The sequence below is a fragment of the Carica papaya genome, chromosome 5 (assembly GCF_054855325.1).
Source record: "Carica papaya isolate Zhongbai chromosome 5, ASM5485532v1, whole genome shotgun sequence".
In the NCBI taxonomy this organism is placed as follows: Eukaryota; Viridiplantae; Streptophyta; class Magnoliopsida; order Brassicales; family Caricaceae; genus Carica; species Carica papaya.
Window position 1 is genome coordinate 40679457 of NC_142313.1, and position 23514 is coordinate 40702970.

The window sequence follows — 23514 nt, forward strand, 5'->3', positions numbered from 1 at the left end:
AATTTATTCACGGTAATTTTATCATCACACTGATGAGTTAACTTTCAAAATTTATTGAATCAAGCGTTACGGTTTAGTAAGTTCTAACCTATAATTACAAAGTAACGAACTCTACGTTTTTAGTAAGTCTAAAATTTGCTCGGTATATTAGATGACTAGACTGTCTTAGGCTATCTTAACTACAGTCTATTGTACATACACCAAACACTCATGTATTCTGAGCATAAAATAACAATAAATACAAACAACTTTCTCATCTTTGTATTAATATTTGATTCCTTACTTTCATCAACACTGGAGTACCAATCACTTACTAATTTTCTTTTGAAAATATATCATAAACAAATCTTAATAAAGTAAAAAGTTCAGTAAAAGTTTGAACTATTTGGTCTTAATTATTTATGCTGTCAGTGATGCAGCAGCTAATTGGCTAGATCTCTCTTTTTTTCTTAAAGGAAATTGAATAGCAAGCACTTCTAGGATGTATTATAAGTTTATATCTGTTGATCATAATATACCTGACTTTTAAATATCCACAGCCAAAACAATGGTGTGTTTTCAATACAAGACCTACCCATTTGTAAATTAAACAATGAGAGCAAGATACAGGCAATATTCTCTTGTTTTACTTGTTATTTAATAATTTATTTAACATTTCATGGAAAGAAAACTTAAAATATATTTTCATGACTGAAAATTTTATTTCATGATTGATATAGATATGAGAAGCCTGACCTCCAGGAAAAAACTTGCTGGTCATCGCACTTCCGAGTTGCAAACTGCTGTTTATGAACTCGCCCTTAGAGCTCAAAGGATGTAGTTGATACTGGAACGGAATTGGGTGATTTCACTACAATTGTTAGTAATATTACAACAGTGTATAATACATTATCATAGCAAACGAGAAAACGCTCGGCAAAAATTTACCGACAAAGGTATGCAGGCAACAGATGCAATAACACGTCCAAATAATCATCAGAAAATGGTGAAGACTGTACAAATAAATCAGGTAATGATATCTTGACCACTGAGGCCTGCGATGCTCCCACGTGTTTCAATACATCCATGATAAATCTTGCCGAAACGACACAGATCTAGCAGCTCCTTGAACACCCCTTTCAGAAATTTGGGGACAATCTTCCACAGCTAACGAGTCTAATTTGAATGCACCCACAAGCGGCTTTAGTCCATCATCTGTGATCCCCAAGCACCTGTGTAACTTTAACACAGATAAATGGGGAAACTGGCTCACAAGCTGCAGGCCCTCATCGCTAACTTCTTGGCATCTGATAAGCTCCAAGGTTTCAAGATATTGGGCTGAGCACAAAGCTTCCATTCCAAAATCATTGAAAGAGTACACATGATCAAGAGACAGTTCCCGAATTGGGCACATCTGAATCAAAGTAACTATTCCATTTAAGGAAAAGGAAGAAAACGATGGAAACTCCCCGTCAGAAAAGGATATCCTGACTGATTCCAGCATCAAACAATTCTGAGAGATGGCTCTCAGACTTTCATCAGTCAGTCTCAATGGATTGTTCATCAAAAGAGGCAACGAGAAATCTGAAGGGACTCGGAGAGACAAAGAACGGAGGTTTCTTGATTTTTGTGCTAAGCTTACGATATCGGAGTCCCTAACACCAACACACATGTCCAAGTGAATCTTCTCTAAGTTCTTGCATTTCCCTAATACACAAGCAAGCCCTCTCCCAGGGCTGATGATGCAATTCACCAAGCTAAGTTCCAGCATATTTTGACACTGAACCAATTGCTTTTGCCATCGATCTACAGCTAACCTGTCATAAACCTTCATATATCTGTAATTAGCATCAACTTCAAATTGTAACCGCTTAAGTTTCTGCCAACTAGGCCCTATCTTAATTAAATCACCCTCCCCAATTGCTCTACAATTTTTAATGGAGAGATCCTCCAGAGTTTCAAGCTTGCCCAGATATTCTAGCCACTCAACACTCGTAACATTCAGACATCGGATAAGATGGAGAATGACGAGGTTCTTGCAGCCCACCACAAGAGAGAGTATACCACAACCAGTGATCCTTGGCGTGAAGTTCAACTTCAAGGCTGAAAGCTTGGAGCAAGAAGCCAAATAACGAAGGCCCACATCGGTGATGAATGTGCAGTAACTTAAAGTAAGTTCAGTCAGAAAAGGACAATTGGAAAGAATTAGAAGTCCTTGGTCATCCAACTGTTTCCCCAGTTTGGACATCCAGCCCGCATAAGTTATTTCTACTTTTGTCAAGTTGGGAAACCTAGTACAAAGGGAAGTTAAAGCATAATTTGCAGGATCTAAACCACAACCAACCCGAAGAGAATACCTCTGTTCATTATCCATTTCATAAAGACGCTTACATGCCAAAGAAGCAGAGTTTCTGTCAACAGTTTTCTGAATCCGAACTAAAATCTCCCAAACTAAATGATCTGGCAATTCATCCATTGCAACTAGATATTCCTCGCTTTAATGTAGGCATAAACCTGCAGCAACCTGCAGCAAACCAAATAATCAATATGAAAATTGTGGTTCTTACCAGTCAATATAACAGTACTCTTTTGATGGAGAATTTACTAACTTCAATAAAGAGAAAAAGAACAGGGCTGTTAGACAATTAATTGTTACAAAAAATGAAGAACTACTGCAGGGTTATCCATTGCCCAATTTCTTTTTCATTTTGTGAAATATCAGAAAAGGAAATGACAATTGTTTTTGAAAGCAACAATAATTGACTGATAATAGAAGGGTGCATCCATTCTTCAAAGTTACTAAAAAAAAAAGACTAATGCAATCACACCAAAGCGTAAAACCTTCCTATGAAGCCACAAAAAAGAAACAATCAAATTCCAAATTCTCAGAGTCATCAATCAAACCCTACAAACGCATAAATAATTATAAAACAAAAACATCACTGGACAGCACCGTATATTTATTTGGTATTACCAGAGTAAAAACTCTTAACACAGAATTCTCAAAGAATGAAATTCCTTCGTATCATTCAAAAAGTAGGACTTCACATTCACAAATCCACATAAAACATCCCATAACATTCAGAGAACCATGCTTATGTTCCTTAGAGATCAAACGTAAACGATATGCTGCAAGAAAGCATATTTAAATTCAGCCTAATAAACAAGATCAAAATAAAAAATCCACAAAAAAAAAACTTTTAATTTAACATTGAACTAATTGCAATATTCCCAAAATCAACGCGAACTGGTCCCAAGACACAATTTGAGTAGGCTCTTGCGAATTGAAGTCATAAAATGGAAAAATCTAATAATCTAAAAGCGAATAGACATAAACACGCAGAATATAAGAATTCACCCACCGCACAAACAGAGAACACTTTAAAACCAGATACAAAGTTTTTTCTTTTTCAAAAAGGTTGAATATAATTTATAACTCCCCCAATAATTAACAGATAGATTATTGATAAGGTTACCTCTAATGGATTCTCAAGAACCTTGTTGATGATGACGATGATGAGGGTACTTGGCTTGCAAAGCCCCTCTGCGAATCCTGTGAAATGCGTTCATGTGCCTTCTTGTTTATAATAATAATAATACTTATTTGTTCTTTTGAGGGTACGTGAATTTACATAATTGCCCATGGTCACATAAGTTATTGGATTAATTTTTTAATTAAAATTTGGAATACTTTAATAAGGTATATAATAAAATATAAATATAAGAAAATTTTAAATAAAATCAGTATAATTTAAATTAATTTCATACTTAATTTTAAAATATGTGTTTATGAATTTTTTACTAATTAAATTTACAAAATTTATTATTATAAAATTTAAAAATATAAACAAAAATAATGTAATTCTATATATTATAATTGATATTAAAAAATAAAATAAAAATTTTAAACCAAAGAATAATATAGACCATATGAAACATATATACGTTCGTGAAAATAATTATTATTTTCATCTATTAATTTTTAATACAAAATGCTGACTAATGATAAACAAAACATCAATTCTAATGTAAAAAATGAAACTTAGATTATTAATTTATTATCAAGATTACAAGTTTAAAGAAAAATAAATATTTTATTTATTACGTCAGCATAAGGATATTTAGGTCTTTTACATGTCGGAACGGAACCCATGGACGAACAAAATATCTTGCAAGTAATTAAATTTCTAAGAACTTTCAGAAAAAGGAAGAAAATGTTTAATTATTATTAAATATTTAAATAATTTTTTGAATATTTGAAAATTACACGAACTTTTTGGGATCTGTTCATAAATGGATATGTATGTATGTATATATATATATATATATATATGTAACATTTATAAGTAATGATAAAAAATATAACATGTCATATCTTTAATTAATTACTTTTGAATATAAACATAATTGAAATAATAGTCAAAACTGTTGATCTGAAAAATAACTTAGTAAAAAATATATATTTTTTAGTTTTATGAAAATATCCGGTTCAAATATATTTCGTTTTTATTCCATTTATAAAATTTACTTATAGAAAGTCGTATCATAATACATAACTAAAAACACTTTTATTTGTAATTTCAAATGCACAACAATGAATTTGTATTGGTACATATTAAAAATGGATTGTAGAAATGCTTGGTTGAACATAAAATTAACTTAAAATTATAATACCTTATTTTCTAATTTCTATAACATTTATATTACATTCTCATTTCAATTCCTTGTAACATTTACTTTTACTTGGGTTCAAATGTACTTCATGGTGGGGTTGCTCATTTAGGGTTTCTACTGTTATGCTTCTGTTTTGGAATTCAGAAATACCAACATCAGGTTCTTGCTCTCTTTCAAATTGGCAAGTTAGAGGTAGGAAAAAAAAGGTGTACAAAGAGTATCTTTTTATTTTGGTTTCTAATTTGTTTAGTTTTTGTACAGGCACTTGGTTCCCAGGAAATCCAACTTAAAAAGCTTGGATCTCGGATTCAAATCTTACAAGACCGAGTTTCCATCCTTTACAAAAGAAGAAAAATATGAACTAGTCTACTTTGGTCATACTATGCTGATAACTGCAGCCTAGATTTTCCAAAAATAATCAGCAGCTGCCAATTTTGCTGAAAATATGTAACACAACAAATTTACAAAGACTTTGTCCAAAATGGAACCATATCATGCAGCCTTTTCTGGTTAATCCCCAACCCTAAGTATCCATCTTTAATCCTTCAACCTCCTTTCTGGTTACTGACCTTCTTTTCTTCTCTCTGCATCGTTGTGGAAGAAGACCCTATTCCTTGTAAGTGAGTATCATCTTCTATTTCGTTTACAACTGGTATCTGCTCCACTGTTTCTGTGTCTTCAAGGTGCAACATCAACTCTCTAAGCTGCAAGTAAATAATGTTTGGAGATTCACCAGATAATTGAGGCATCTTATGGCTTGCAAGCAAACAAAAGCTAACGAGGAATACAAACTGTATTACCTTTTCTTCCAGGTCCTGAATCTTTTCATCCTTCACTCTCAAGGCCTTCTTCTCCCTGATGTTTCAATCTTCAAGGTTAGATGACAGGCAAGTGCAAAAGACATTCATAGCATACTGAAGACTCATAATATACATGAAAATCAGTTATCTTCTTGCCCCTCTTCAATAAAGTAAAAGAACAAGGGGTATTTACAGCAAAAGTATAATTGTTGTTTATTGTGAATGTATACTAGCTAGGTTACTAAATTATTCTAACAAGGCAACCACTGAACTGCTATTATAAAACTGTGTAAATCAGGTATTGATCATATGTCAGAGTAGAGATTTTTGAATTTGAATGATTTGGAGAACAAAACATGCCAATTAACTTGGCAGAACATAAACAAAGGAGAAATAAGCTGAGAACAAATTAGTCATACCTCTCCTCCATTTCCAAAATCTTTGCCTTCCATATGTCCTGATTTTTCAGTAGATTTTCGTTGAGCTACATCAAGAAGAAAGATGTTACTAACACAATTATGGTTTATTTATGGTACAGAATAAGCATAGGAATAAATTTACATCGTTTTCGTTTATTCAAGATTGTCAAGAGAAAAAGAATACTACTTTCTCTGATATCCATCAAGAAGCATTTGGGAAACAGATGAGAGAGAGACAGAGATTTCACATAATCATTTACTTTACTAATTTGTCATTAAAAAAAGAGTATATTCATCATTTTTCATACATGACCTGTTAAAACTCACATCGTCAAGAAATTTCTTCTCTTTGACACATCTATCAAGCTTGGCTTTCATCCTCTGCAGTTTCTGACCGACAGCCTTGTTAACAGCTTCAGAAATTTCCCTTTCAGTTTCCTCTTTGACCTCTTGTAGCAATGTCTCAAAATACTATGGGTATAACAGAGAATTTCAATCTGCATGTTAAATGTGAATCTATGTATATCGGCTTACTTTTATTTCTATTTATTCAGTTTCGATACTTTCTTTAAATTGGCCGTTGAATTTAAAATTTAAATTAAGAACTCAACTTTTCATTTTATTTTCAATAACTTACGTAAATTGTTCATGTGGCTGCCTCATAAGAAAAAATTGGTCATGTGGCTACCACAATATCAATTCTAGGTGTGAAAGTAAAACCTAGAGAGTGGAAAGCAACAAACAAATTGACAAGAAAAAATCTTCAATCTAAAAGCTTATTTCCAGTCACAACAATGGCGTTGTAGCCTCATCAGCCTTCATTATCAATATACTAGTCAAATACCTAATCTCCTCCAGTGTTCTTCGGTTCTAGTGGTTCTCTTCTTGCTCTCCAACTTTCTCCCCCAACTCCAGAGACGTAGCATGCACAGCTTGGATCATGAGAAACAACCCTTGTTGTCTGCGAGGTTCTTGACTGATCATGGTTCAGTCTCTTCCTTGCAAATTGTTTGTTTCTTTTTAATTACTGAAAGACAATGTATTGGAATCGTAATTTGGTATGCTTCAACCACAAAGTTGGTAACTACCAATCTTTTTAGAGGAATTTAGATTTAGTGCATATATATATATATGGGTCTCTCTTCAGTTATTACATCCCAGTATCGTGGGAACACCATGGGATATATAATCCTAGTACAGAAAAAATGCAAAGGCAATCCAGAAAAATATGTTTAGATTTGTTGGTCTTTTACTAAACTCCAATCCTTAGAAGTTACAGCCGTTACTTTGGGGGGTACATTCCAAATGAACATTGTACTTTTGAGTGATGGGTCAAGCTTGTGTGTATACAATTATAGATACATATACACACACACACACATGTGCCTGTATACTGAATAGTTCTACAATATATACACATATATCTGGGCAATGCTGGCCATCCCCTGGCTACAAGATGGCCAAGAAATTATCTGTGATTAAGGATAGATTGAAGGAGTGGGGCAAGGAGATCTTGGGGAATCAGAGAGGAAACATGACAAACTATTCTCTGAGTAGAAGAGACTAGATTATTTGGAGGGGTAGAGGGATTGGGAAGCGAGGAGTTGGAGAGAACTGGCCAATGTATTGATTATGGAGGATAAACTTGAATAAAATTTTTCCCAGCATAACTGTAAACAGAACAACAAAGGTGTTAGAAAGAAAGGAGGAACAGTTAATTCTGGCAGTTACTTCCACAGTCAGTCAACTGTCTTCTGATTTCCAGCCAACTGCCCTCTATTTTTCTCCCTAATTTTCTCATACTAAACACACAATACAACTCCTAAACAATACAAACTACATAAGTTTTCTAATTGATTTTTCCTTCTACTATAAACAGTTACAATACCAAATACATAACCGCTTAAAAATAATAATATATAATAGCCACATAAAAAAGCACCTGCAGACTATACAGCCACATAAAACAACACCTGCCAATTAAATCATTTCTTTTTCCTTCTTCGAAGCACCGTATCAAAAGGTGCAATTTTGCATTAACGTTCCTAACAGAGGGGGAGGGAGGTAGTTTGTTTGATTATTTCTATTTTCCATTATCATGTTTACTTCACACCTAGTATTTCTTTTGTGGCAGCCACATCATCAAGTTTTTGATGGTCTGGCAACATTACAATTTTTTTAATCTTCAACAGAATAATTAAGGTAAGGACTTTTGAAAATAAAAAGAAGAGTTGAATTCTCAATTTCAAGTTTTAAAAAAAGCCATAACCAATTTGGAAAAGTGTACCGCCATTGGACTAAAAATGGAATTAAGCTTGTGTAGACCATAAAGGACAATTACTCACACGCAATATTTGGGTCAAATCATAGTCTAACTTAGCCTTACTCGTAAGTTTAAGAAATATTTGATTTTTCAAGGAAAATGGTAGAAGGTACTTACTAGTTTTTGGTTCTCAAGTTGGGTGGCAAGAAGTTCGTTGTATTCATTAACAATCTGAAAATATTTTTAAATGAACATATGGCATTAGGTACTAAGTCAAATACGAAAATATTTTAAGAAATAAAACAGAGATTGTAAAGAAATTACCGCATCAACTTTGCTGTTTAAAAGAGCCTCACTAATCCCAGAATCGGCACAGCCACAGCTTCCACAACTGTCATTAGCATGCATGCAATGTCCATTCAACTCAACTAACTTACCATCAGTTTTGGATTGAATTAGCCGGTGAACGTAATTGTCACCAACATAATCCCAGACACGCTGTGTTTCCAATTCCAGAGAATAACAGTGCTGTGTTTCTTTCCAATGCCTTGTGGCATGTCCTTCTTTATACCTACTCCAAAATTTTCTCTAGTAAAGAATGACTTCTTGATTGCTGACCAATAAAATATTAAGGAGAGAAAAAAAATAAAATAAACACCAATATGTAAAAGGAAACAAATTATTACCTCCCACATCCAACAAAACCACAGATAACACAAATCCAGAGATTCTCAGAAGTTTGACACACAAAACATGTAGATTTTTCAGGCTGCTGCTGACAGTATCGGCAGACCTGACAAAAATGAGAACTCATCAACTGATACTTCATCAAGCACATGGTAAACTTGCAATACAATAGTTGCTTTAATATTTACCATACTTCAGTATCAATGGTTATTTCACAAGCAACTTAATATTCATACTTCTGTTCAATTGCAGAATAATGGGGTGCTTTTCAAGCATCATATCTTGTTCAGAAAAACACTGATTAGTAAAGCCTAAGCCAAGAGAAGCCTCCTAGCATTTTTATCTAGAAGTGGTGCAAAAATATGTACCGTTGGACTTCAACCGCAAAACCCTCTAGGTGCTACCTCTAGCAATCACATAATTACATCCAATTTTTTCGAGAATTTGGGATCTTCATAATCAAGTTAATATCTTTGCAAAGAGTCCTTAATTAATCAAGTCATCAACACCTCCTTCAACTGGTGAACATTTAAACCCCAGACATCATATCTTGTTGCCCCACATTTCTGTCATGTGCTGCAGGGGGTGAGACACACTTGCACTCATTTCATAAACTGTGCAACATCTTGGAGGTTTCAGATGGAGATGATGCAGCCATTTGGCATATATTGGGTGGCCCCTCCTATGGAGAAGATCCTCTTGAGTTGTCAAATTAGAGGGGTAGGTTTAGAGGCTAAACCCTTCCAGGAAGGGGCTTTGTTTGCAGGATTATGGTGCATTTGGCTCCCAAGGAACCACATGAATTTTAAGGACTGGACTATGTCCTTCCACGAGTTGTGGAAAGGTTAACTTTTTTGGCAACACTACGGGTGAAGGCACCTAGCTAATACCCATCCACAAGCATTACTGAGCTCCATTGTAACTAGGAAGCTTTTATCTTTAATAACTAGGGAATAATTGTTTGCCTGTCTTTCTTTATTCTTTAGCTTTTCCTTAGGCTTTCGGCGGAGGATGTCTCATTCTCCTTATCTATTATTCTTCCCTTCTTTCCATCTTTGATAATACTTCTTCTTTTATCCAAAAAAAAATTACGCACATGCTCATCCTTAGATATCATAAGTTCATCAATGCTATTCAAGGTTCCATATCATGCACATACACCTACAAGAGAATAATGTAGGAATAGTCACCATATCTTACCGGACAAGACGAATCCGTCCATTTTGAAATACAAGAGCAGTGGAAAGAATGATTGCAGATAGTTGTAAGAATCCCACCTATGTCTTGGTCTAATCTCTCTGCAATAGTAGGAAAATAAGATAAATTTTGCTCTGGATAAACTAGCAATTTTGTGATATGGATAACTTCAACACAATCTACATATACTAAGGGAAAACTTAGACAAAATAATACAAATACAACAATGTACGGTCACTAAACAATGAAAAATCAAGACCGAAAAAAAAAAAGAAAAATTAATGAACAGGAAATTTACATGAAATCAACTTAGACCAACAAAACATTTGTAATTCAAAACTTACCAAAATGGGTGAGGGACAAAATACAATGACCTAGGACCATAAATTTACACTATTTACTGTACAGTTAAAAACCATATTAATCCACAGTTTCGAGATCCTAAGATCCAAAGAATAAACTATTGACCCAGAAACCTATTGCGTTGCTCTTCCAAGAATTTCAACAACTAATACTGACTACTAGTAAGGTCTCATTTTTGTCCACTTAATAGCCATAAAATCTAGATATTATCTCTTCATTAGCATTATGAACCCAAAACCTGAAAAAAGAGCATGAAATCAAAATGGCTTAAGTAATAATTTAAAGTTCATAGACAGAACTAACCACGCCTAGCAAGATGTCCAATCAGCAGAACTAACTAACAATATACTTCTAGTCAATGCAAACTTGTTTCCTTTAAATGCCACTTTCAAACCTCACCTTACAGGGAAACGTACATATGACGCAATGGAATCATCAGTGAACCTCAGAAGTCAGGTAAATGACAACAAGAGTCTTAGAGTGTAAACTAATAAGAGTCTGGGAAATTATTATCATTTTAAATCACCAGCTACGTCCATAACCATTGACAATGGATGTGCATAAATTATGGGGAAAGGCCAAAGATGGAGAAATGAAGTACTAAAGGCATAAAGAATTCCTATTGGAAATCTATCTGCTCAGGTTGCTAGTGCTCTAGTTTTGTGCAAACTGTGTCTAAGGAGGCCACTGAACTTCATAAGCAGCAGTAAGTTGTTTCCAATAATTGCCATAGTGTTGTTAAATTGCCCACGATTTTGAGCACAAGTAATTGAGAAAGGAAATATTTTTTCGAAATAAATAAAAAAATGAAATATAAATGAAATTCAATATAAAACCATACCAAGGCAAACTGGACAGGAAGGCGGTTCAGTTGCACTTGCAGGGGAAGGCTGTGCATGATCCAGAGAACCACTATAACCAGTAAACTGTACATCAACAGTAAAAAGTACATGGCAGACCTCTACCTGCACAAACATAAGAATAAAAATTTAATCACAAAAACATTGCTGACTCAGGAAATAGATAATAATAATAACAACAATAAAAACAACAACAAAAATCTCGATAGCAGTAATAGTAGATTACCAGTGTCAATATTCATATTAATTCATAAACCTTCCAAAATCTTGCAAGAACTAATACCATTTCATATTTCTTTTGCCCAATCCACCCAAAATCTCAGAGATAGAGAGAATGAAGCATACCTCCAAAGAATTAAACTGTCTCCCGCTAAAATGCTGGTAGAATTTATCTGTAGAGTCCTGACTATCAAATCTTATCAAAACACTATACCGATCCTCCACACCATCATTTCTGCTCCAGTATGCAAGCAATAAAAAAAATCAGCTGAATAACATTCAACAAGTATACTGGTGCAGTATGAATAAAATATATTAAATCTTTATTTTGTCTTTTTAGGAAGGGATTTTGAAAAATATATACATTTTTTTGAGATATGGGGGATTTTGAAAAATATAGATGCCCAAGGAAAAGGTACTAACAAAAAAGGGAAATAAAAGATTGTTTATATTTGGATTTTTCATAGATATTTTCTTTGATGAAATGACTTTTTTATCATCTATTTTGGTGATTCATGAAAAAATATCTCAAATGGAAAAAAAAAAGTTAACATCAAAAACCTATATGAGCAATGACATTAAATGAATGGTTTCACAGTCTACATTTCGTGTATAAGACTAAATTACTAAAAAGGACTGCTTCCTGACTATCGATAAACTGATGAGAAAAGGAAAGATTATGGTAAACTGGCGTTGTTTATGTAAGAGGGCGGAAGAGACTTATGACAATATTCTACTTTGGTACCCTATTGCATATAGTCTATGGTCTATGGGTTATGGGGTTCTGGGATTCAAGTGGGTTATGGTTGGTCCTATAAGTGATGAGATTTGACTTCGAAGGGTATTTCTGGTCGGAAAAAACATTTGGAATTGATTCCCAATAGGGTAGAGGAGGGTATTGAAAAACTTTACGAGAGGTGGTTCCAGACTCTAGATTTTTTGGCTATGGGTCAATCTTTGTACTCAATGGAAGATTTAGCTGATTGATATACTCATTGACATGTAAACTATTTTGTACATGGGTATGCACCCCGTTGTACATCCTTTCTCAAGAATTTCGTCAGGTTCCTGGTACATGGAACCTGGGTTGCGAGTCTACTGATAGAGAGAGGAAGAATGGAAGAGGAAAGTAGAAGAGAAGAATGAAGGAGAGGAGAAATTGAGAGGAAAGCTGTAACAGTCAGTGTCTATCCCAGATCTTTGCATTCATAAAATTAGCTTGCCTCCTCGAAAATGAGATTTTTCCCTTTATCTTCCATCGGATACAGTCTAACAGAATTGCCAACATGATATAACCCAAAAAAAAAAACCAAGCAGTCCCCGGCAACCTATAGCCACGTGGCTAATAATCATGCACCTAATCGACATATGCCGACTAAATAAGGAACAAACAATTGAAAAGCATAAATCAATTAAGCAAACATAAACTAGATACATATGCCGAATCAGCTAGGGTGCCATTTGAGGTCTTGAACCTCGACCTCAAGCTTTAGGAAGTCCTTTCGTCAAATCCATGGAGATATCTATTTGGTGTCTCTGGGACTATTTGAGGTTGTAAGAGACCTAGATTGGCAGTTAGATCCAAGGATTTTGGTTATGAGTTCTTCATGGTATCCCACCACCAAGTGGCCCTTTCGCTCTAACAATCCATTAGCCCAAGAGAACGCTGATGATTTTGTTGACCTGACAGGAGTATTATGAATGAGGTTAGTAATGGTTGGATCAGTTTAGCAGCTTTACTGCTAGTAGTCTGGATAATACATCTGCTGCTAACTTCTCTTTTCCTTGTTTGTAGCAGATTTCATAATCAAGTCCCATAAGCTTTGATAACCATCTAAGTTGACTTGCAGTTATCATTGTCTAGAAGTTATTTTACACAATGGCAGTCGGTATGAATAATGACTCCCCTTCCCATGATATATTGCTGCCATTTGGTTACTGCAAAAACAATAGCAAGCAATTCATTATCATAGACAGATAAGAGTTGATTCTTGGGAAAGAGGCTTTTACTGATGAAGGCTGCCTTTTTGCATTAAAACAGCTCCAGTGTCCTTCTTGACTAGCATCAGTTTTCACTGTAAAGACTTCATTGAAGTCTGAGAGAGCCAACATTAGAGAGTGTATAAAGCCTTCTCAAGCCCAATGGAACAAGTGTACTATTTCCTCTATCCAATAAAAATTCTGGTCCAGCAAGACTTAGTCAAAGGTCCAGCAATACTAACCACAGTTTCTGATAAAACTAGTACCATGTTAAACCAAGAAAAGTGCATAACTGTTGAACTGTAGTAGGAAGTGGCCACTGTTTGACAATTTCACCTTTTTTGATCTGTCTCTGCCCCCTTCTCCACTTATTACATACCCAAGATATTCTACTTTCCTTGTATCAAAAATCCACTTGCTTTTCTTGGCTATAATGTATTTTGTTTGAGAAATTTTCTATGGAAATGTCTGAAAATATCATTCATAAGGGCTCGAAATGTTGAGGGAGCGCTTGTCAAAGGCATGACTAGAAATTCCTAGTATCCCCCACGTGGTTTGAATTCTTTTTTGAGGGTCGCTTCTGTAGCCATTCTAATCTGAGAATAACTAGATTGTAAGCCAACCTTGAAAAGAGATTTAGCTCTTCCTAACTCATCCAAAGTTCCTCAATGATCGGAAAAGGGAACTTGTATTTAGTAGTCCATTTATTGAGTTCTCGGTAGTTAATGCTCATTTTCCAAGTGTTGTCCTTCTTCTATACCAAGGTAATTGGAGATAAAAATTGACTATTAATTTGCTGAATAACCCCTAATTCTAGCAACTCCACCATTAATTTGCTGAACACTAACTCTTATGGTGGAATTGTATTATTCAGTCCCTTATTTGATGAGGTGGCAACATTTTTGGTATTTGAAAGCATCATCACATTGGCTGAAAGAAACTTCCCATTTGACAATATCAGAATGTCAGGTCATTGCCTCATCAGCTGGGTGGACTTGGGCTGAGCATAGATGTGATGGTTGGGTCTTCTGTAGCAATTTTAGGAGGCAGTTTCCTATCGTTTGCTTAATTACTGCTTCAGATTCACCAAATATTCTAATCCACTGCCTATCTTTAAAAAATGCCATAGCAAGATGCTTGAAGTTCCAAACAATCATATGTTGCTAATTGGCAACCGAACTGTCAATAAAATTGTGGCTGCTCCTAGATGTACCTGCCTATAAGCATTTTTTTTAATGTAACAGTAGAAAATGTATTAAAAAAGAGTTATCAAGAGAGTACCACTCATGTACAAAATATTTACAAGTGAGTCATTGTGTCAACTATTTACCCAAAATCCTGCAGCGTATATAAATCATGACTCAATCAACTATTCCCAAAATAATGAAACCACCTATCCCTTAACTTATGAATATCATTTTCGACACCCTCAAAAGCCCTACTTTCTCTCTTTCCATATAACCCAAAATAAAGTCAAAGAAATTATTGTAGTAAATTCTTTATTTTTACATAATCTTCCCAAGCCCATAACTCTTCCTTAACTGATCCCGCAATAGCCCAAGAAATTCCAAGTACAAATCATAAAGCACAAGCTATATGTCCCTGGACACCAAAGAAGTAAATGATTACAAGTTTCCGCTGCCTGCTTACATAACTAGTATCTGTTAACCCCAATTCTTCCTTCATCAGCTTATCAAAGGTTAAAATACATTCTCTTCTGGCTTCCCAAGCAAAGACCGCAATTCTAGGTGCACTTATTTTCCAAACAAACTTCGCTGGGAAAACCTGCCCCCCCTATCCCCTCTAGTTAAAAGAAACTTACAAAAGATCTCACCGTGAATGACCCATTCTTATTCAAGTTCCAAATCAGCTGATCACCAGTCAGATTCAAATGAAACTGGGAAAGCCTATAGCCATATAATCCCAGCACTCTCATAATATGAATGGTATTATGTTGTTTTTGATACCCATCTAGTGCATATATTTGATGAGTATCAATTCAGGGTTTGTTGACAGATTTGAAACAAATAAGATCACTTTTTTCGTTTGTACTGATGGGTATCAATTCAGCACTTTCATAACACATTGACAAAGGAAATAACTAAATTGTGCAACCTTCCAACCTATTCTTACAACTGTGGCCAATCCTTTGTCAACGTGTCCGCATATACATCTGATGCCATTCCAATGCAATTTTGTTTTTAATTCTGGAAGGATATCTACCACATCAAAGAATCTCTCCGCCCTCTACATCCAGCCAAGCTTTTAAATTATCAGCTTCAAATTTGGAAATCTAAACCTTAGGTTCGTAACCTGCAAATTCACAATCAAATTTGCATTGACATTAGGAGCAAGGTTGGAATGTGTGTCAGAGTGCTGGACACTCTTTGATTTATTTGTGCCACCACCACATTTCTTTCTCTAGTGGCCAAATCACCTTGATTTTCACCTAATAACAACTGTTTCACTTCCTTAATCCTTCCTATTGCTTGTTTCAACTGCTCCAAAGTTTTGGCCACTTACAGAACATTTCCATTTTCCATTCCAGATCACTAACTTGTTTTAAGACTTTGTCTAACCTCATGATTTCTTGTGATCTTGTTGTATCAAAGACTACCATCTTTTCCCAAGAACACAATGTAATAATCATAGAGGGAAATATAGAAAGGAAAATCTAACATAAGTAGACAGAAAAAGAGAAGAGAGAAAGAAAAATTGAAGTGATTTTGAGCACCTTAAAGTGCTATAACAGGGACAAGGCACCGGATATAATTTTGAGCGGCCTAAATTGCTTCAGTTGTAACAATCTTGACCAACTGAAGGAACTAACTAAGTAAAACATACTCTTAACTGATTACTAGGTACTTTCCCATCTCTTATATAATTAATACATCATTTTAGCAGTAGGAAGACATGGAGGTCAAATTGCTTCTGAAGCAACCGATTCCTTTCATTTGCCTTGATTTGATATTTAAGCTCTTCCCTCTTTTTAAGCCAAATTCTCCATCCAGATATGATTGAGAACAAGCATGTCTGCCCCTACTCCCACATTTGACGGACATAATATATGGTGCACCTCAAACCAAGATATGCATTACTGTTTGTGCAAGTTGCTACTTAAATCAATATCGCAAGTTCCTTGAAATTCTGTAGTTTCACTAACGATGATATTCCTCTGTAGCTACTTAACCATCACCCAATACTTAACAAGCTACGTTCAGGAGCTACACAGAGATGACGTGATGATTTATATATCATTCACAAATTTATCAAACTGTGATTTAAAAAAAAAAAGTTCAAATCTACTTTTCCGCTTCTTTTATTTTAAAGCTTGAAATTCATATCTGACAAGCTTAGCCACTGTTTCAAAGTAAAAGAGAACAAGGTATTAAGACCATAATCAACACCATATCCCTGAATACTCTTCTGGAATAGTTCCAGCGTTCACTACAATGGTGTTCAAAGCCATGTGCACTCCCGAGAACTGTTCGGATACCCCATAAATGTTACCTGACAATGCGCATCTCCAATATATGTTGAATGAAGGATGCACAAAACTGGCAAAAATCTGCATATGTCATGTGATTCGGCACCCCAAGCACGCATACAAGAGGTTTCCTTCCAACCTAAGTCAATATTAAAAGAGAGAATAATTAATTTAATGCATCAAACTTTAAACTTTTTTTTAAGCTGAGGAAAATAATGGAAGTGGTGAGAGAAAAGAAGAGCATACCGGGAGATCGGAGGACGGAACGGCATCATATGAGAATAGATGCATGACGCCGCGAGTCTCTTCGATTCTAGGGTTTCCAGATGAGAAATGAAAGGCCTGTGTCATGATGGAGACGGATGCTTCGTCGGGGGCCATTATCGCAGGTTGCCGGAACTTGTCATCTCGAGCGAGCGTGCTCGAGCTTGGCGACATATGTGTTAAGTGACAAGAGGGACGAAAATGGCGGGTGTCGGGTTTTACGCGAAGGTGCAAATCATGAGTATGAAAGCTGGTAGTTCAGACCAAGATATGATCTCCCTTGTGGAGGCCACGTCGGCAGCAAAAGAAACCAACGGTTGTGATTCAATATTACTAATGTAATTTATTATAAAATTAATAATTAATATTGAAATGATAAAACAAAAAAATCGTTAAAATTATCAAAAAATATATTTAATTATTTTTTAATAATTAAAAAATATATATTTTATCTATTTTTCACATAAATATTAATCTTAAATTAAGTATTTAAATAATTATGATAAATGTAAAATTCATGATAAATTATAATTATTTACTTTCAAATAAAAAATATTTAAATAATTTATGATAAACAAAGAATTCATAACAAATCAAGGTTATGTGATCAATAAACATACTTATTAAAAGAATTATTCACATTTAAAGTAAAAACCATACCTCATAAATATTTAGTTTCACTTTTTAAATTTACTTTATAAAAAATAAAAATAAAATATAATTTTACTTAAAATATTTTTTAAAAGCCGAGAAATGAAGACTTTTATAACGACATCGGAAATCTAAAAAAAAATATATATTATAATTTAAGTGAGGAAGTAAAATAAAATATTAAGATTTACATATTTTATACAATAACTTAAAAGTATTAAACAAACATTACAGCGAGAAATGATAAAAGTAAAAAAAAATATAAAATATTTAGTATCTACTCGCAATCTTCTTGCGGATCGGGGTCGGGAACCAGGTTCTCTTGATTTGAAATTATTAAATAAGAGGTGAGTTACACTAACCCGGTAAGGACATCATACTATATCATCGGGGCAGAAGTAAAAGTTGGTAGAAAATAAAAAACAATCAATGAAGTATTAAATTTAAACCAATACATTTATTAAAAATAAAACTATTTATCATTTTACTTAACATTGGAGAATTTATGAAACAAATTATAGAAACAATAATATCATACAGATCATAACTGCATGCACGATCAGCAACATAAAATATATCATAAATTCACATTTATTAACAATAAACTAAATCATAACCATTTCTCGTTTTACCAGCCTACTAATATCCATGAGGATCCATAAGGGTGTCCCCGCTACACGCAAATATTTTTCCTTAATAGTCTTAATTACATAATCGACCCTATATCTCGTCTGGTATGAGCGCAAAAACATTAAACCTCAATACCCTATTCGGTATGAGAGTGAAGTGGGTCATCCACATATCTCGTCCGGTATGAGCGCCAAATTACCAAGTCTCCATACTCTGTCCGGTATGAGACAACGTTCACAGTAGGATTCCCAATTAACCCGGTCCGTCTACAATCTCTCAGGATATCTAATGAGACTGTCATCTTATTTGTTTATTAGATCACACCCCTTTCTTGTTTCCCTTTAGTCTCCGTTACCAAATCAAACATAATTACATAAACAAATAAACATGCATCCGGCAATGCAATCATATCTTAAATCCCAAAATCAAACAGTGGTCAAGTAAGGCAATAATACATCCATTTAAACCATAAAATAGATAAACCAGAAACCATCATACTTTTAGACTGCAAAATCAATTAACAGAAATCAACAGAGAACAATATCTGGTTTAGATTCCATTAGCAATCTGTAATTAATTATGCACATTTATTTAATTTGTACAAAATACAATATTATCATTTATTTAAATTTTAATTTCATGATAGAAAATAGGGTGAGCGGTCCTTACTTGATTTGACGCCGAAAAACTAAATGATTTACTGCGATTACGAGCAATTCCTAGGTTCCTTGAATTTTTTTTCGGGAACTGAAACGCGCTTACGGTACATACAATTATCATAAATAAACTCAAAAATCAGTCCTAAGGCCTACTCGACCAATTTTAAAAATTCGGTACGGTGACTCCGCCGTGCTCCGGCAATGGCGCCGCCGCAAGCGGCAGCAATCCGCCTCGAGTTGGCTATTAAAACGGTCGAATTAAACCAAATTTGCATTAGTTCCGGCGAGAAAGCACACTTAGAGCCATCGGTTGGCCGAAAAAATATAGAAAATCAAAACTCACCAGCGACGGGGCTCTCCGGTGCGGCGGCTCCTCCAACTTACGTTGTTGTTGGGTGTTTTGCTCCGGTCAACCTATAGAGAAGAAAATGGTAATCATAACAGTGATAAAATTACGCGAAATGGGAATCGGGAAGGGCTTCATCGGAGGCGATTTGTGAAATTTCCTGCGATGGCGCTGCAAGGCTTCAGCGGCGTTTTCCGACCAATTGGCTAGTTCTTTCACTCCGATTTGGCCATGGGTAGGTTTAAAATTGAATTTTGTGCAAGAAGAGAAATTTTACCTTTTTTGGCGATCGAAAAAGGTTCTGGTACGGTGGCGGGTGGTGGCGATCGGCTCCCTAGTGGCTGGGCTGTCTTCTCTGGCGAGGGGTTCTGGCGGCTAGGGTTTGAGTTTGGGTGCGGATGAAGTTATTTATACCCATCCGCTTTTAATCTGGGCCGTCAATCGCTTTTGATTTGGACCATCCGATCGCAATTAAATAGAGAGTGAATCTGTACCGTTCATCACGGTTTAATCTTGGCCATCTGTGCGCGATTTCAATCTGGGCCGTCCGTGTGCGCAGAAACGAATCTCAGCCGTTCGATCGCGTGCATGCGGATCGCCCACGTGACTCCCCCTCGCGTGGCCTCCCGCGTCAGCACCTCTGCCACTTGGCGTGTCCTGGTTGGTCGAGACTGCTGACCGGACATCTGACGTGACATAATTTTTTTAAATTGCATTTTGATTTTTAATTTTCGATTTTTTTTTCAAAAATATATATAGAACCCAAATTTTCACTCTTTTTTTTTCAAAATTATTTTCAATTTAATTCTTAACAAATTTTTACCTTTTTTTATTAAGTTAAAATAAAATAAATTTAAATAAATAAATAATTATATTTAAAAAAAATAAAAATAAAAATAAAAGCATGTTGGGTGTTACAACTTTATTAGAATTTCCAAGAGAGTACAAAGGTGAAAAAGAAGGCTTCATCTTTTTCTCTTGAGGTTTTCTTTAGTCAACAGTGTTCATCCTCACATGGCTTTCCGGAGCTCACTAGTTCTTAGTCTTTCTTGTTCCAATAAGATTTATTTTAGGAAGAAGAAAAGTTTTTCTTACTATTTTTTAAGAAAGACCACAAACCCATTTCAATTTTCTCAATGTTAACCCAAATGATTTTCGCTCTACCTCGCGAAGAAATTATGGACTAAACAATTAAGATCATTCTCATTTACATATTCACAATGTCTACAATTATTTTGTATTCGATAGTTGAAATCCATGTTCAACGAGAGAAGTCATGAATAATCTAATTTATTATAGTGACTTGTCTTTTTTCCTTAGCTATCACGGTGGAGATCCAAATTTTTTTTTTTCCCTTAAGCCTCCAAATATGGTAATTATTTAATCATATATTACGTTTTTTAATTTTATATTTTATGAAGTTTTTTCATACATGAATTTTGTTTTTGCTTTGGTAATTTAACAAGTAGGAGAGACAATATACATTTTCAAGGCTAAACAATTTAAATAATAGAGTTTCAAGTGTATTTTCAATCCGATAAAAAATGAATGATAATTCTATTTTCATTTATCGATTACATAATAAACAAATAACTTAAAGACAAGTTTTAACTATGAGTTTCTAACAACATTTAAGTATCTTCTTTTATCTTTAACCTTTAACAAGTGTCATAAATCAACTATTTAAAGCTAATATCAACTATTTTTAAAAGTTCTCAACTTGTAATAACACAAATTTGTTCTCCTAAAGATGCACTACAATTACAATGAAAATTTAAGTTTTTTTCCTTAAAAAAATTAAATAAAAAACGTTAACATAATGTATACATATCCACAAAATCATTCAATATAAATGTCTATTTAAGTTATTAGTATCTCCACTTTAATTTCTATAAGTTCCTCTCATCTCTTTTATATACATACAGAAACTCTTATCTAGCAACTGAAAGACATTAAAGCAATATATTGTCAACTGAATCACCCAACACATTTACTTATTTCACCCATTCCTAACTCCATGGTTTGTTTTCATGATTATCCCTCATCTCTCTCTTATTTTCACTAAATTTCTATCAGATTTCACACTCTGCTCCACCGGCCCATTTCTCTACCTGTACTATTCACACCAGCAAATAACGCACACACACCGACCACTAGGGCCATGCACGCACACACACACATCTTGCATTCTGCATGCCAGACACGACCCTTCTGACCTTTTCTTTCTCAGCCACAACTCTGGCCTCATATACAGAACATATCCGGGAGATTCACTCCCCTTCGGACCCTTTGTTATCTGGTCCACTCTGCTGACTGATTGTCAGTTAGCTGGTTCCCATCACTCCAGCAAGCACAGGCCACACACACACCACACTATAAGAAACAACATACAGAAAAATATGAATTAGCCTCTGTTTAGTATTGATTAATATTTACTCTTTATTTTCTGTCACCAGCGCCGTCATTATCCCACATTACCATCCCTGCCATTTACAACTCCATATTCAACTCTTTTCATGCCAATTCATTACTATTACTATTATGCCCTCACCCTCATTCTCTGGGCTTTGGTCACTGGAATGTATGGTTCACCTAAAAGTACTTCAACTCACCTCAAAACCGTCCCAACTAACCTATAATCCAGTAAGTTTCTCATCTGTATCAATTATCAAATTTTGTTCATGCTTATGCCTCCCAGAATCCCTTTTTGTCCTTCTCTGTGATACTCATCTCTCATTTGGTGCTCTCTCTGTCTATTTCCAACTTTTTCCTTCCTTGACTATTACACACTTCAAAAATTCACTCCCATATTTTAGTTAACTCCGCCCAGTTTTACACTCAGAACCTCAGTCTATTAGCCTCACCCGAGCTCTCTCCCTCAATCTATCATTCGCCCATAACTATAGTGAAATTCGGACAATATAATACATAACAGTATACATATAAGCATTTCACATATACTGCTAAGTTTCCTTATAACCTGCTTCCATTCATCTCCGGAGACTCCATTTCAAATCCTCCTAATGCAATTAATGAATTTACATACACTCTAATTCAAATTTAGGTCGAAAAGGGGCTGAAGTGAACTTACCTCTCAAATGTTATGAAAATTTAGTTGTTGACTTAGTCTTTCAGCTTTCTGTTTTTAATAATCCCTGAAAATCAGGGCACTGATAATGATCTTTGATCCATGTTTATAAAAAAAAACCCAGAGTTTTTACTCTATTTGTATACTGTATTAAACTAGATTCAATATTTGGTATCAGAGCCACGTTGAACCTGTGCTAAAATTTTTTACTCTTGTAGTTGCAGCTAAAGATGACAACTGAGGGCAGTTTTGTTCAACCAGCAATGCCTCGGTGCTTTCTCTGTCTGTTTCCAACTTTTTCCTTCCCTGGCTACTACACACTTCAGGAATTCATTCCCAGATTTTGGTTAACTCCGCCCAGTTTTACACTCAGAACCTCAATCTATTAGCCTCACCCGAGCTCTCCCCCTCAGCCTATCATTCGCCTATAACCACAATGAAATCCGGACAATATAATACATAAAAGTATACATATAAGCATTTTACATTTACTGTTAAGTTTCCTTACAGCCTGCTTCCATCCGTCTCCATTTCAAATCCTCCTAATGCGATTAATGAATTCAAATTCAGGTCGAAAAGGGGCTGAAGTAAACTAACCTCTCGGATTCGCGAGACGGAAATAAATCGAGTGGACTCTCTTCCTCTTTTTAGTCCCTCTCAGCCGCCGATGCTTCTCTGCTTGGTTGCTCTCCTCTCTTCCCGAATTTCTCTCTATTTTGCTCCCTCTCCATCCATCGGCAGCTTCTCTCTCTCCCTCTGAGAGTTTCTTCCTCTTCCCCCTTCTATTATTATTATTATTTTTTTGATGTAAAAACAGTGCCGTTTATATAGTGGGTGAAATTAAATCATAGCCATTCATTACGGGATGAGATCTGGACCCTCGATTTCTTATTTTGTTTTTTTTTTTTTTCTAGGGATGTTACATATTGACCAACTTGTCTTGTACAT

General features: G+C 34.9%; 2 protein-coding genes across 5 annotated transcripts; both read right to left on the reverse strand.

Annotated features, from left to right (window-relative positions):
* Positions 1-484: 484 nt before the first annotated feature.
* Positions 485-3551, reverse strand: LOC110821183 (RNI-like superfamily protein). 4 transcript variants are annotated; one of them, XR_002541011.2, is made up of 3 exons: positions 3456-3551; positions 928-2503; positions 485-826 (listed from the first exon to the last, which is right to left on the reverse strand). XR_002541011.2 is itself a non-coding variant. In XM_022050918.2 (2 exons), the coding sequence occupies exon 2, from the start codon at positions 2453-2455 to the stop codon at positions 1055-1057; it is 1401 nt and encodes a 466-aa protein (XP_021906610.1). In that variant the 5' UTR covers positions 2456-2503; positions 3456-3551; the 3' UTR covers positions 825-1054. The 4 variants fall into 4 exon arrangements, 2 of the variants coding, with proteins under 2 accessions (XP_021906610.1, XP_021906611.1); XR_002541010.2 differs by having other exon boundaries at positions 821-850; XM_022050918.2 differs by having other exon boundaries at positions 825-2503.
* A 1309-nt stretch (positions 3552-4860) lies between these two features.
* On the reverse strand, positions 4861-23356 carry BRIZ2 (zinc finger (C3HC4-type RING finger) family protein). The gene is made up of 13 exons (XM_022050834.2): positions 23164-23356; positions 17175-17471; positions 16952-17067; positions 11588-11696; positions 11224-11347; positions 10023-10120; positions 8822-8928; positions 8460-8706; positions 8313-8366; positions 6200-6343; positions 5873-5937; positions 5454-5508; positions 4861-5357 (listed from the first exon to the last, which is right to left on the reverse strand). The coding sequence occupies exons 2-13, from the start codon at positions 17364-17366 to the stop codon at positions 5199-5201; spliced, it is 1470 nt and encodes a 489-aa protein (XP_021906526.2). The 5' UTR covers positions 17367-17471; positions 23164-23356; the 3' UTR covers positions 4861-5198.
* Positions 23357-23514: the final 158 nt, after the last annotated feature.

What these genes read in the sequence shown, in the direction of transcription:
- LOC110821183 (XM_022050918.2), bottom strand. Translation starts at nt 2,455, where the DNA reads ATGGATGAATTGCCAGATCATTTAGTTTGGGAGATTTTAGTTCGGATT.
- BRIZ2 (XM_022050834.2), bottom strand. Translation starts at nt 17,366, where the DNA reads ATGTCGCCAAGCTCGAGCACGCTCGCTCGAGATGACAAGTTCCGGCAA. An exon ending in GGACGGATTCGTCTTGTCCG is followed by an intron (nt 8,929 to 10,022) that starts GTAAGATATGGT and finishes CATTTTTGTCAG; the next exon opens with GTCTGCCGATACTGTCAGCA. An exon ending in AACTTGAGAACCAAAAACTA is followed by an intron (nt 6,344 to 8,312) that starts GTAAGTACCTTC and finishes TTATACCCATAG; the next exon opens with TATTTTGAGACATTGCTACA.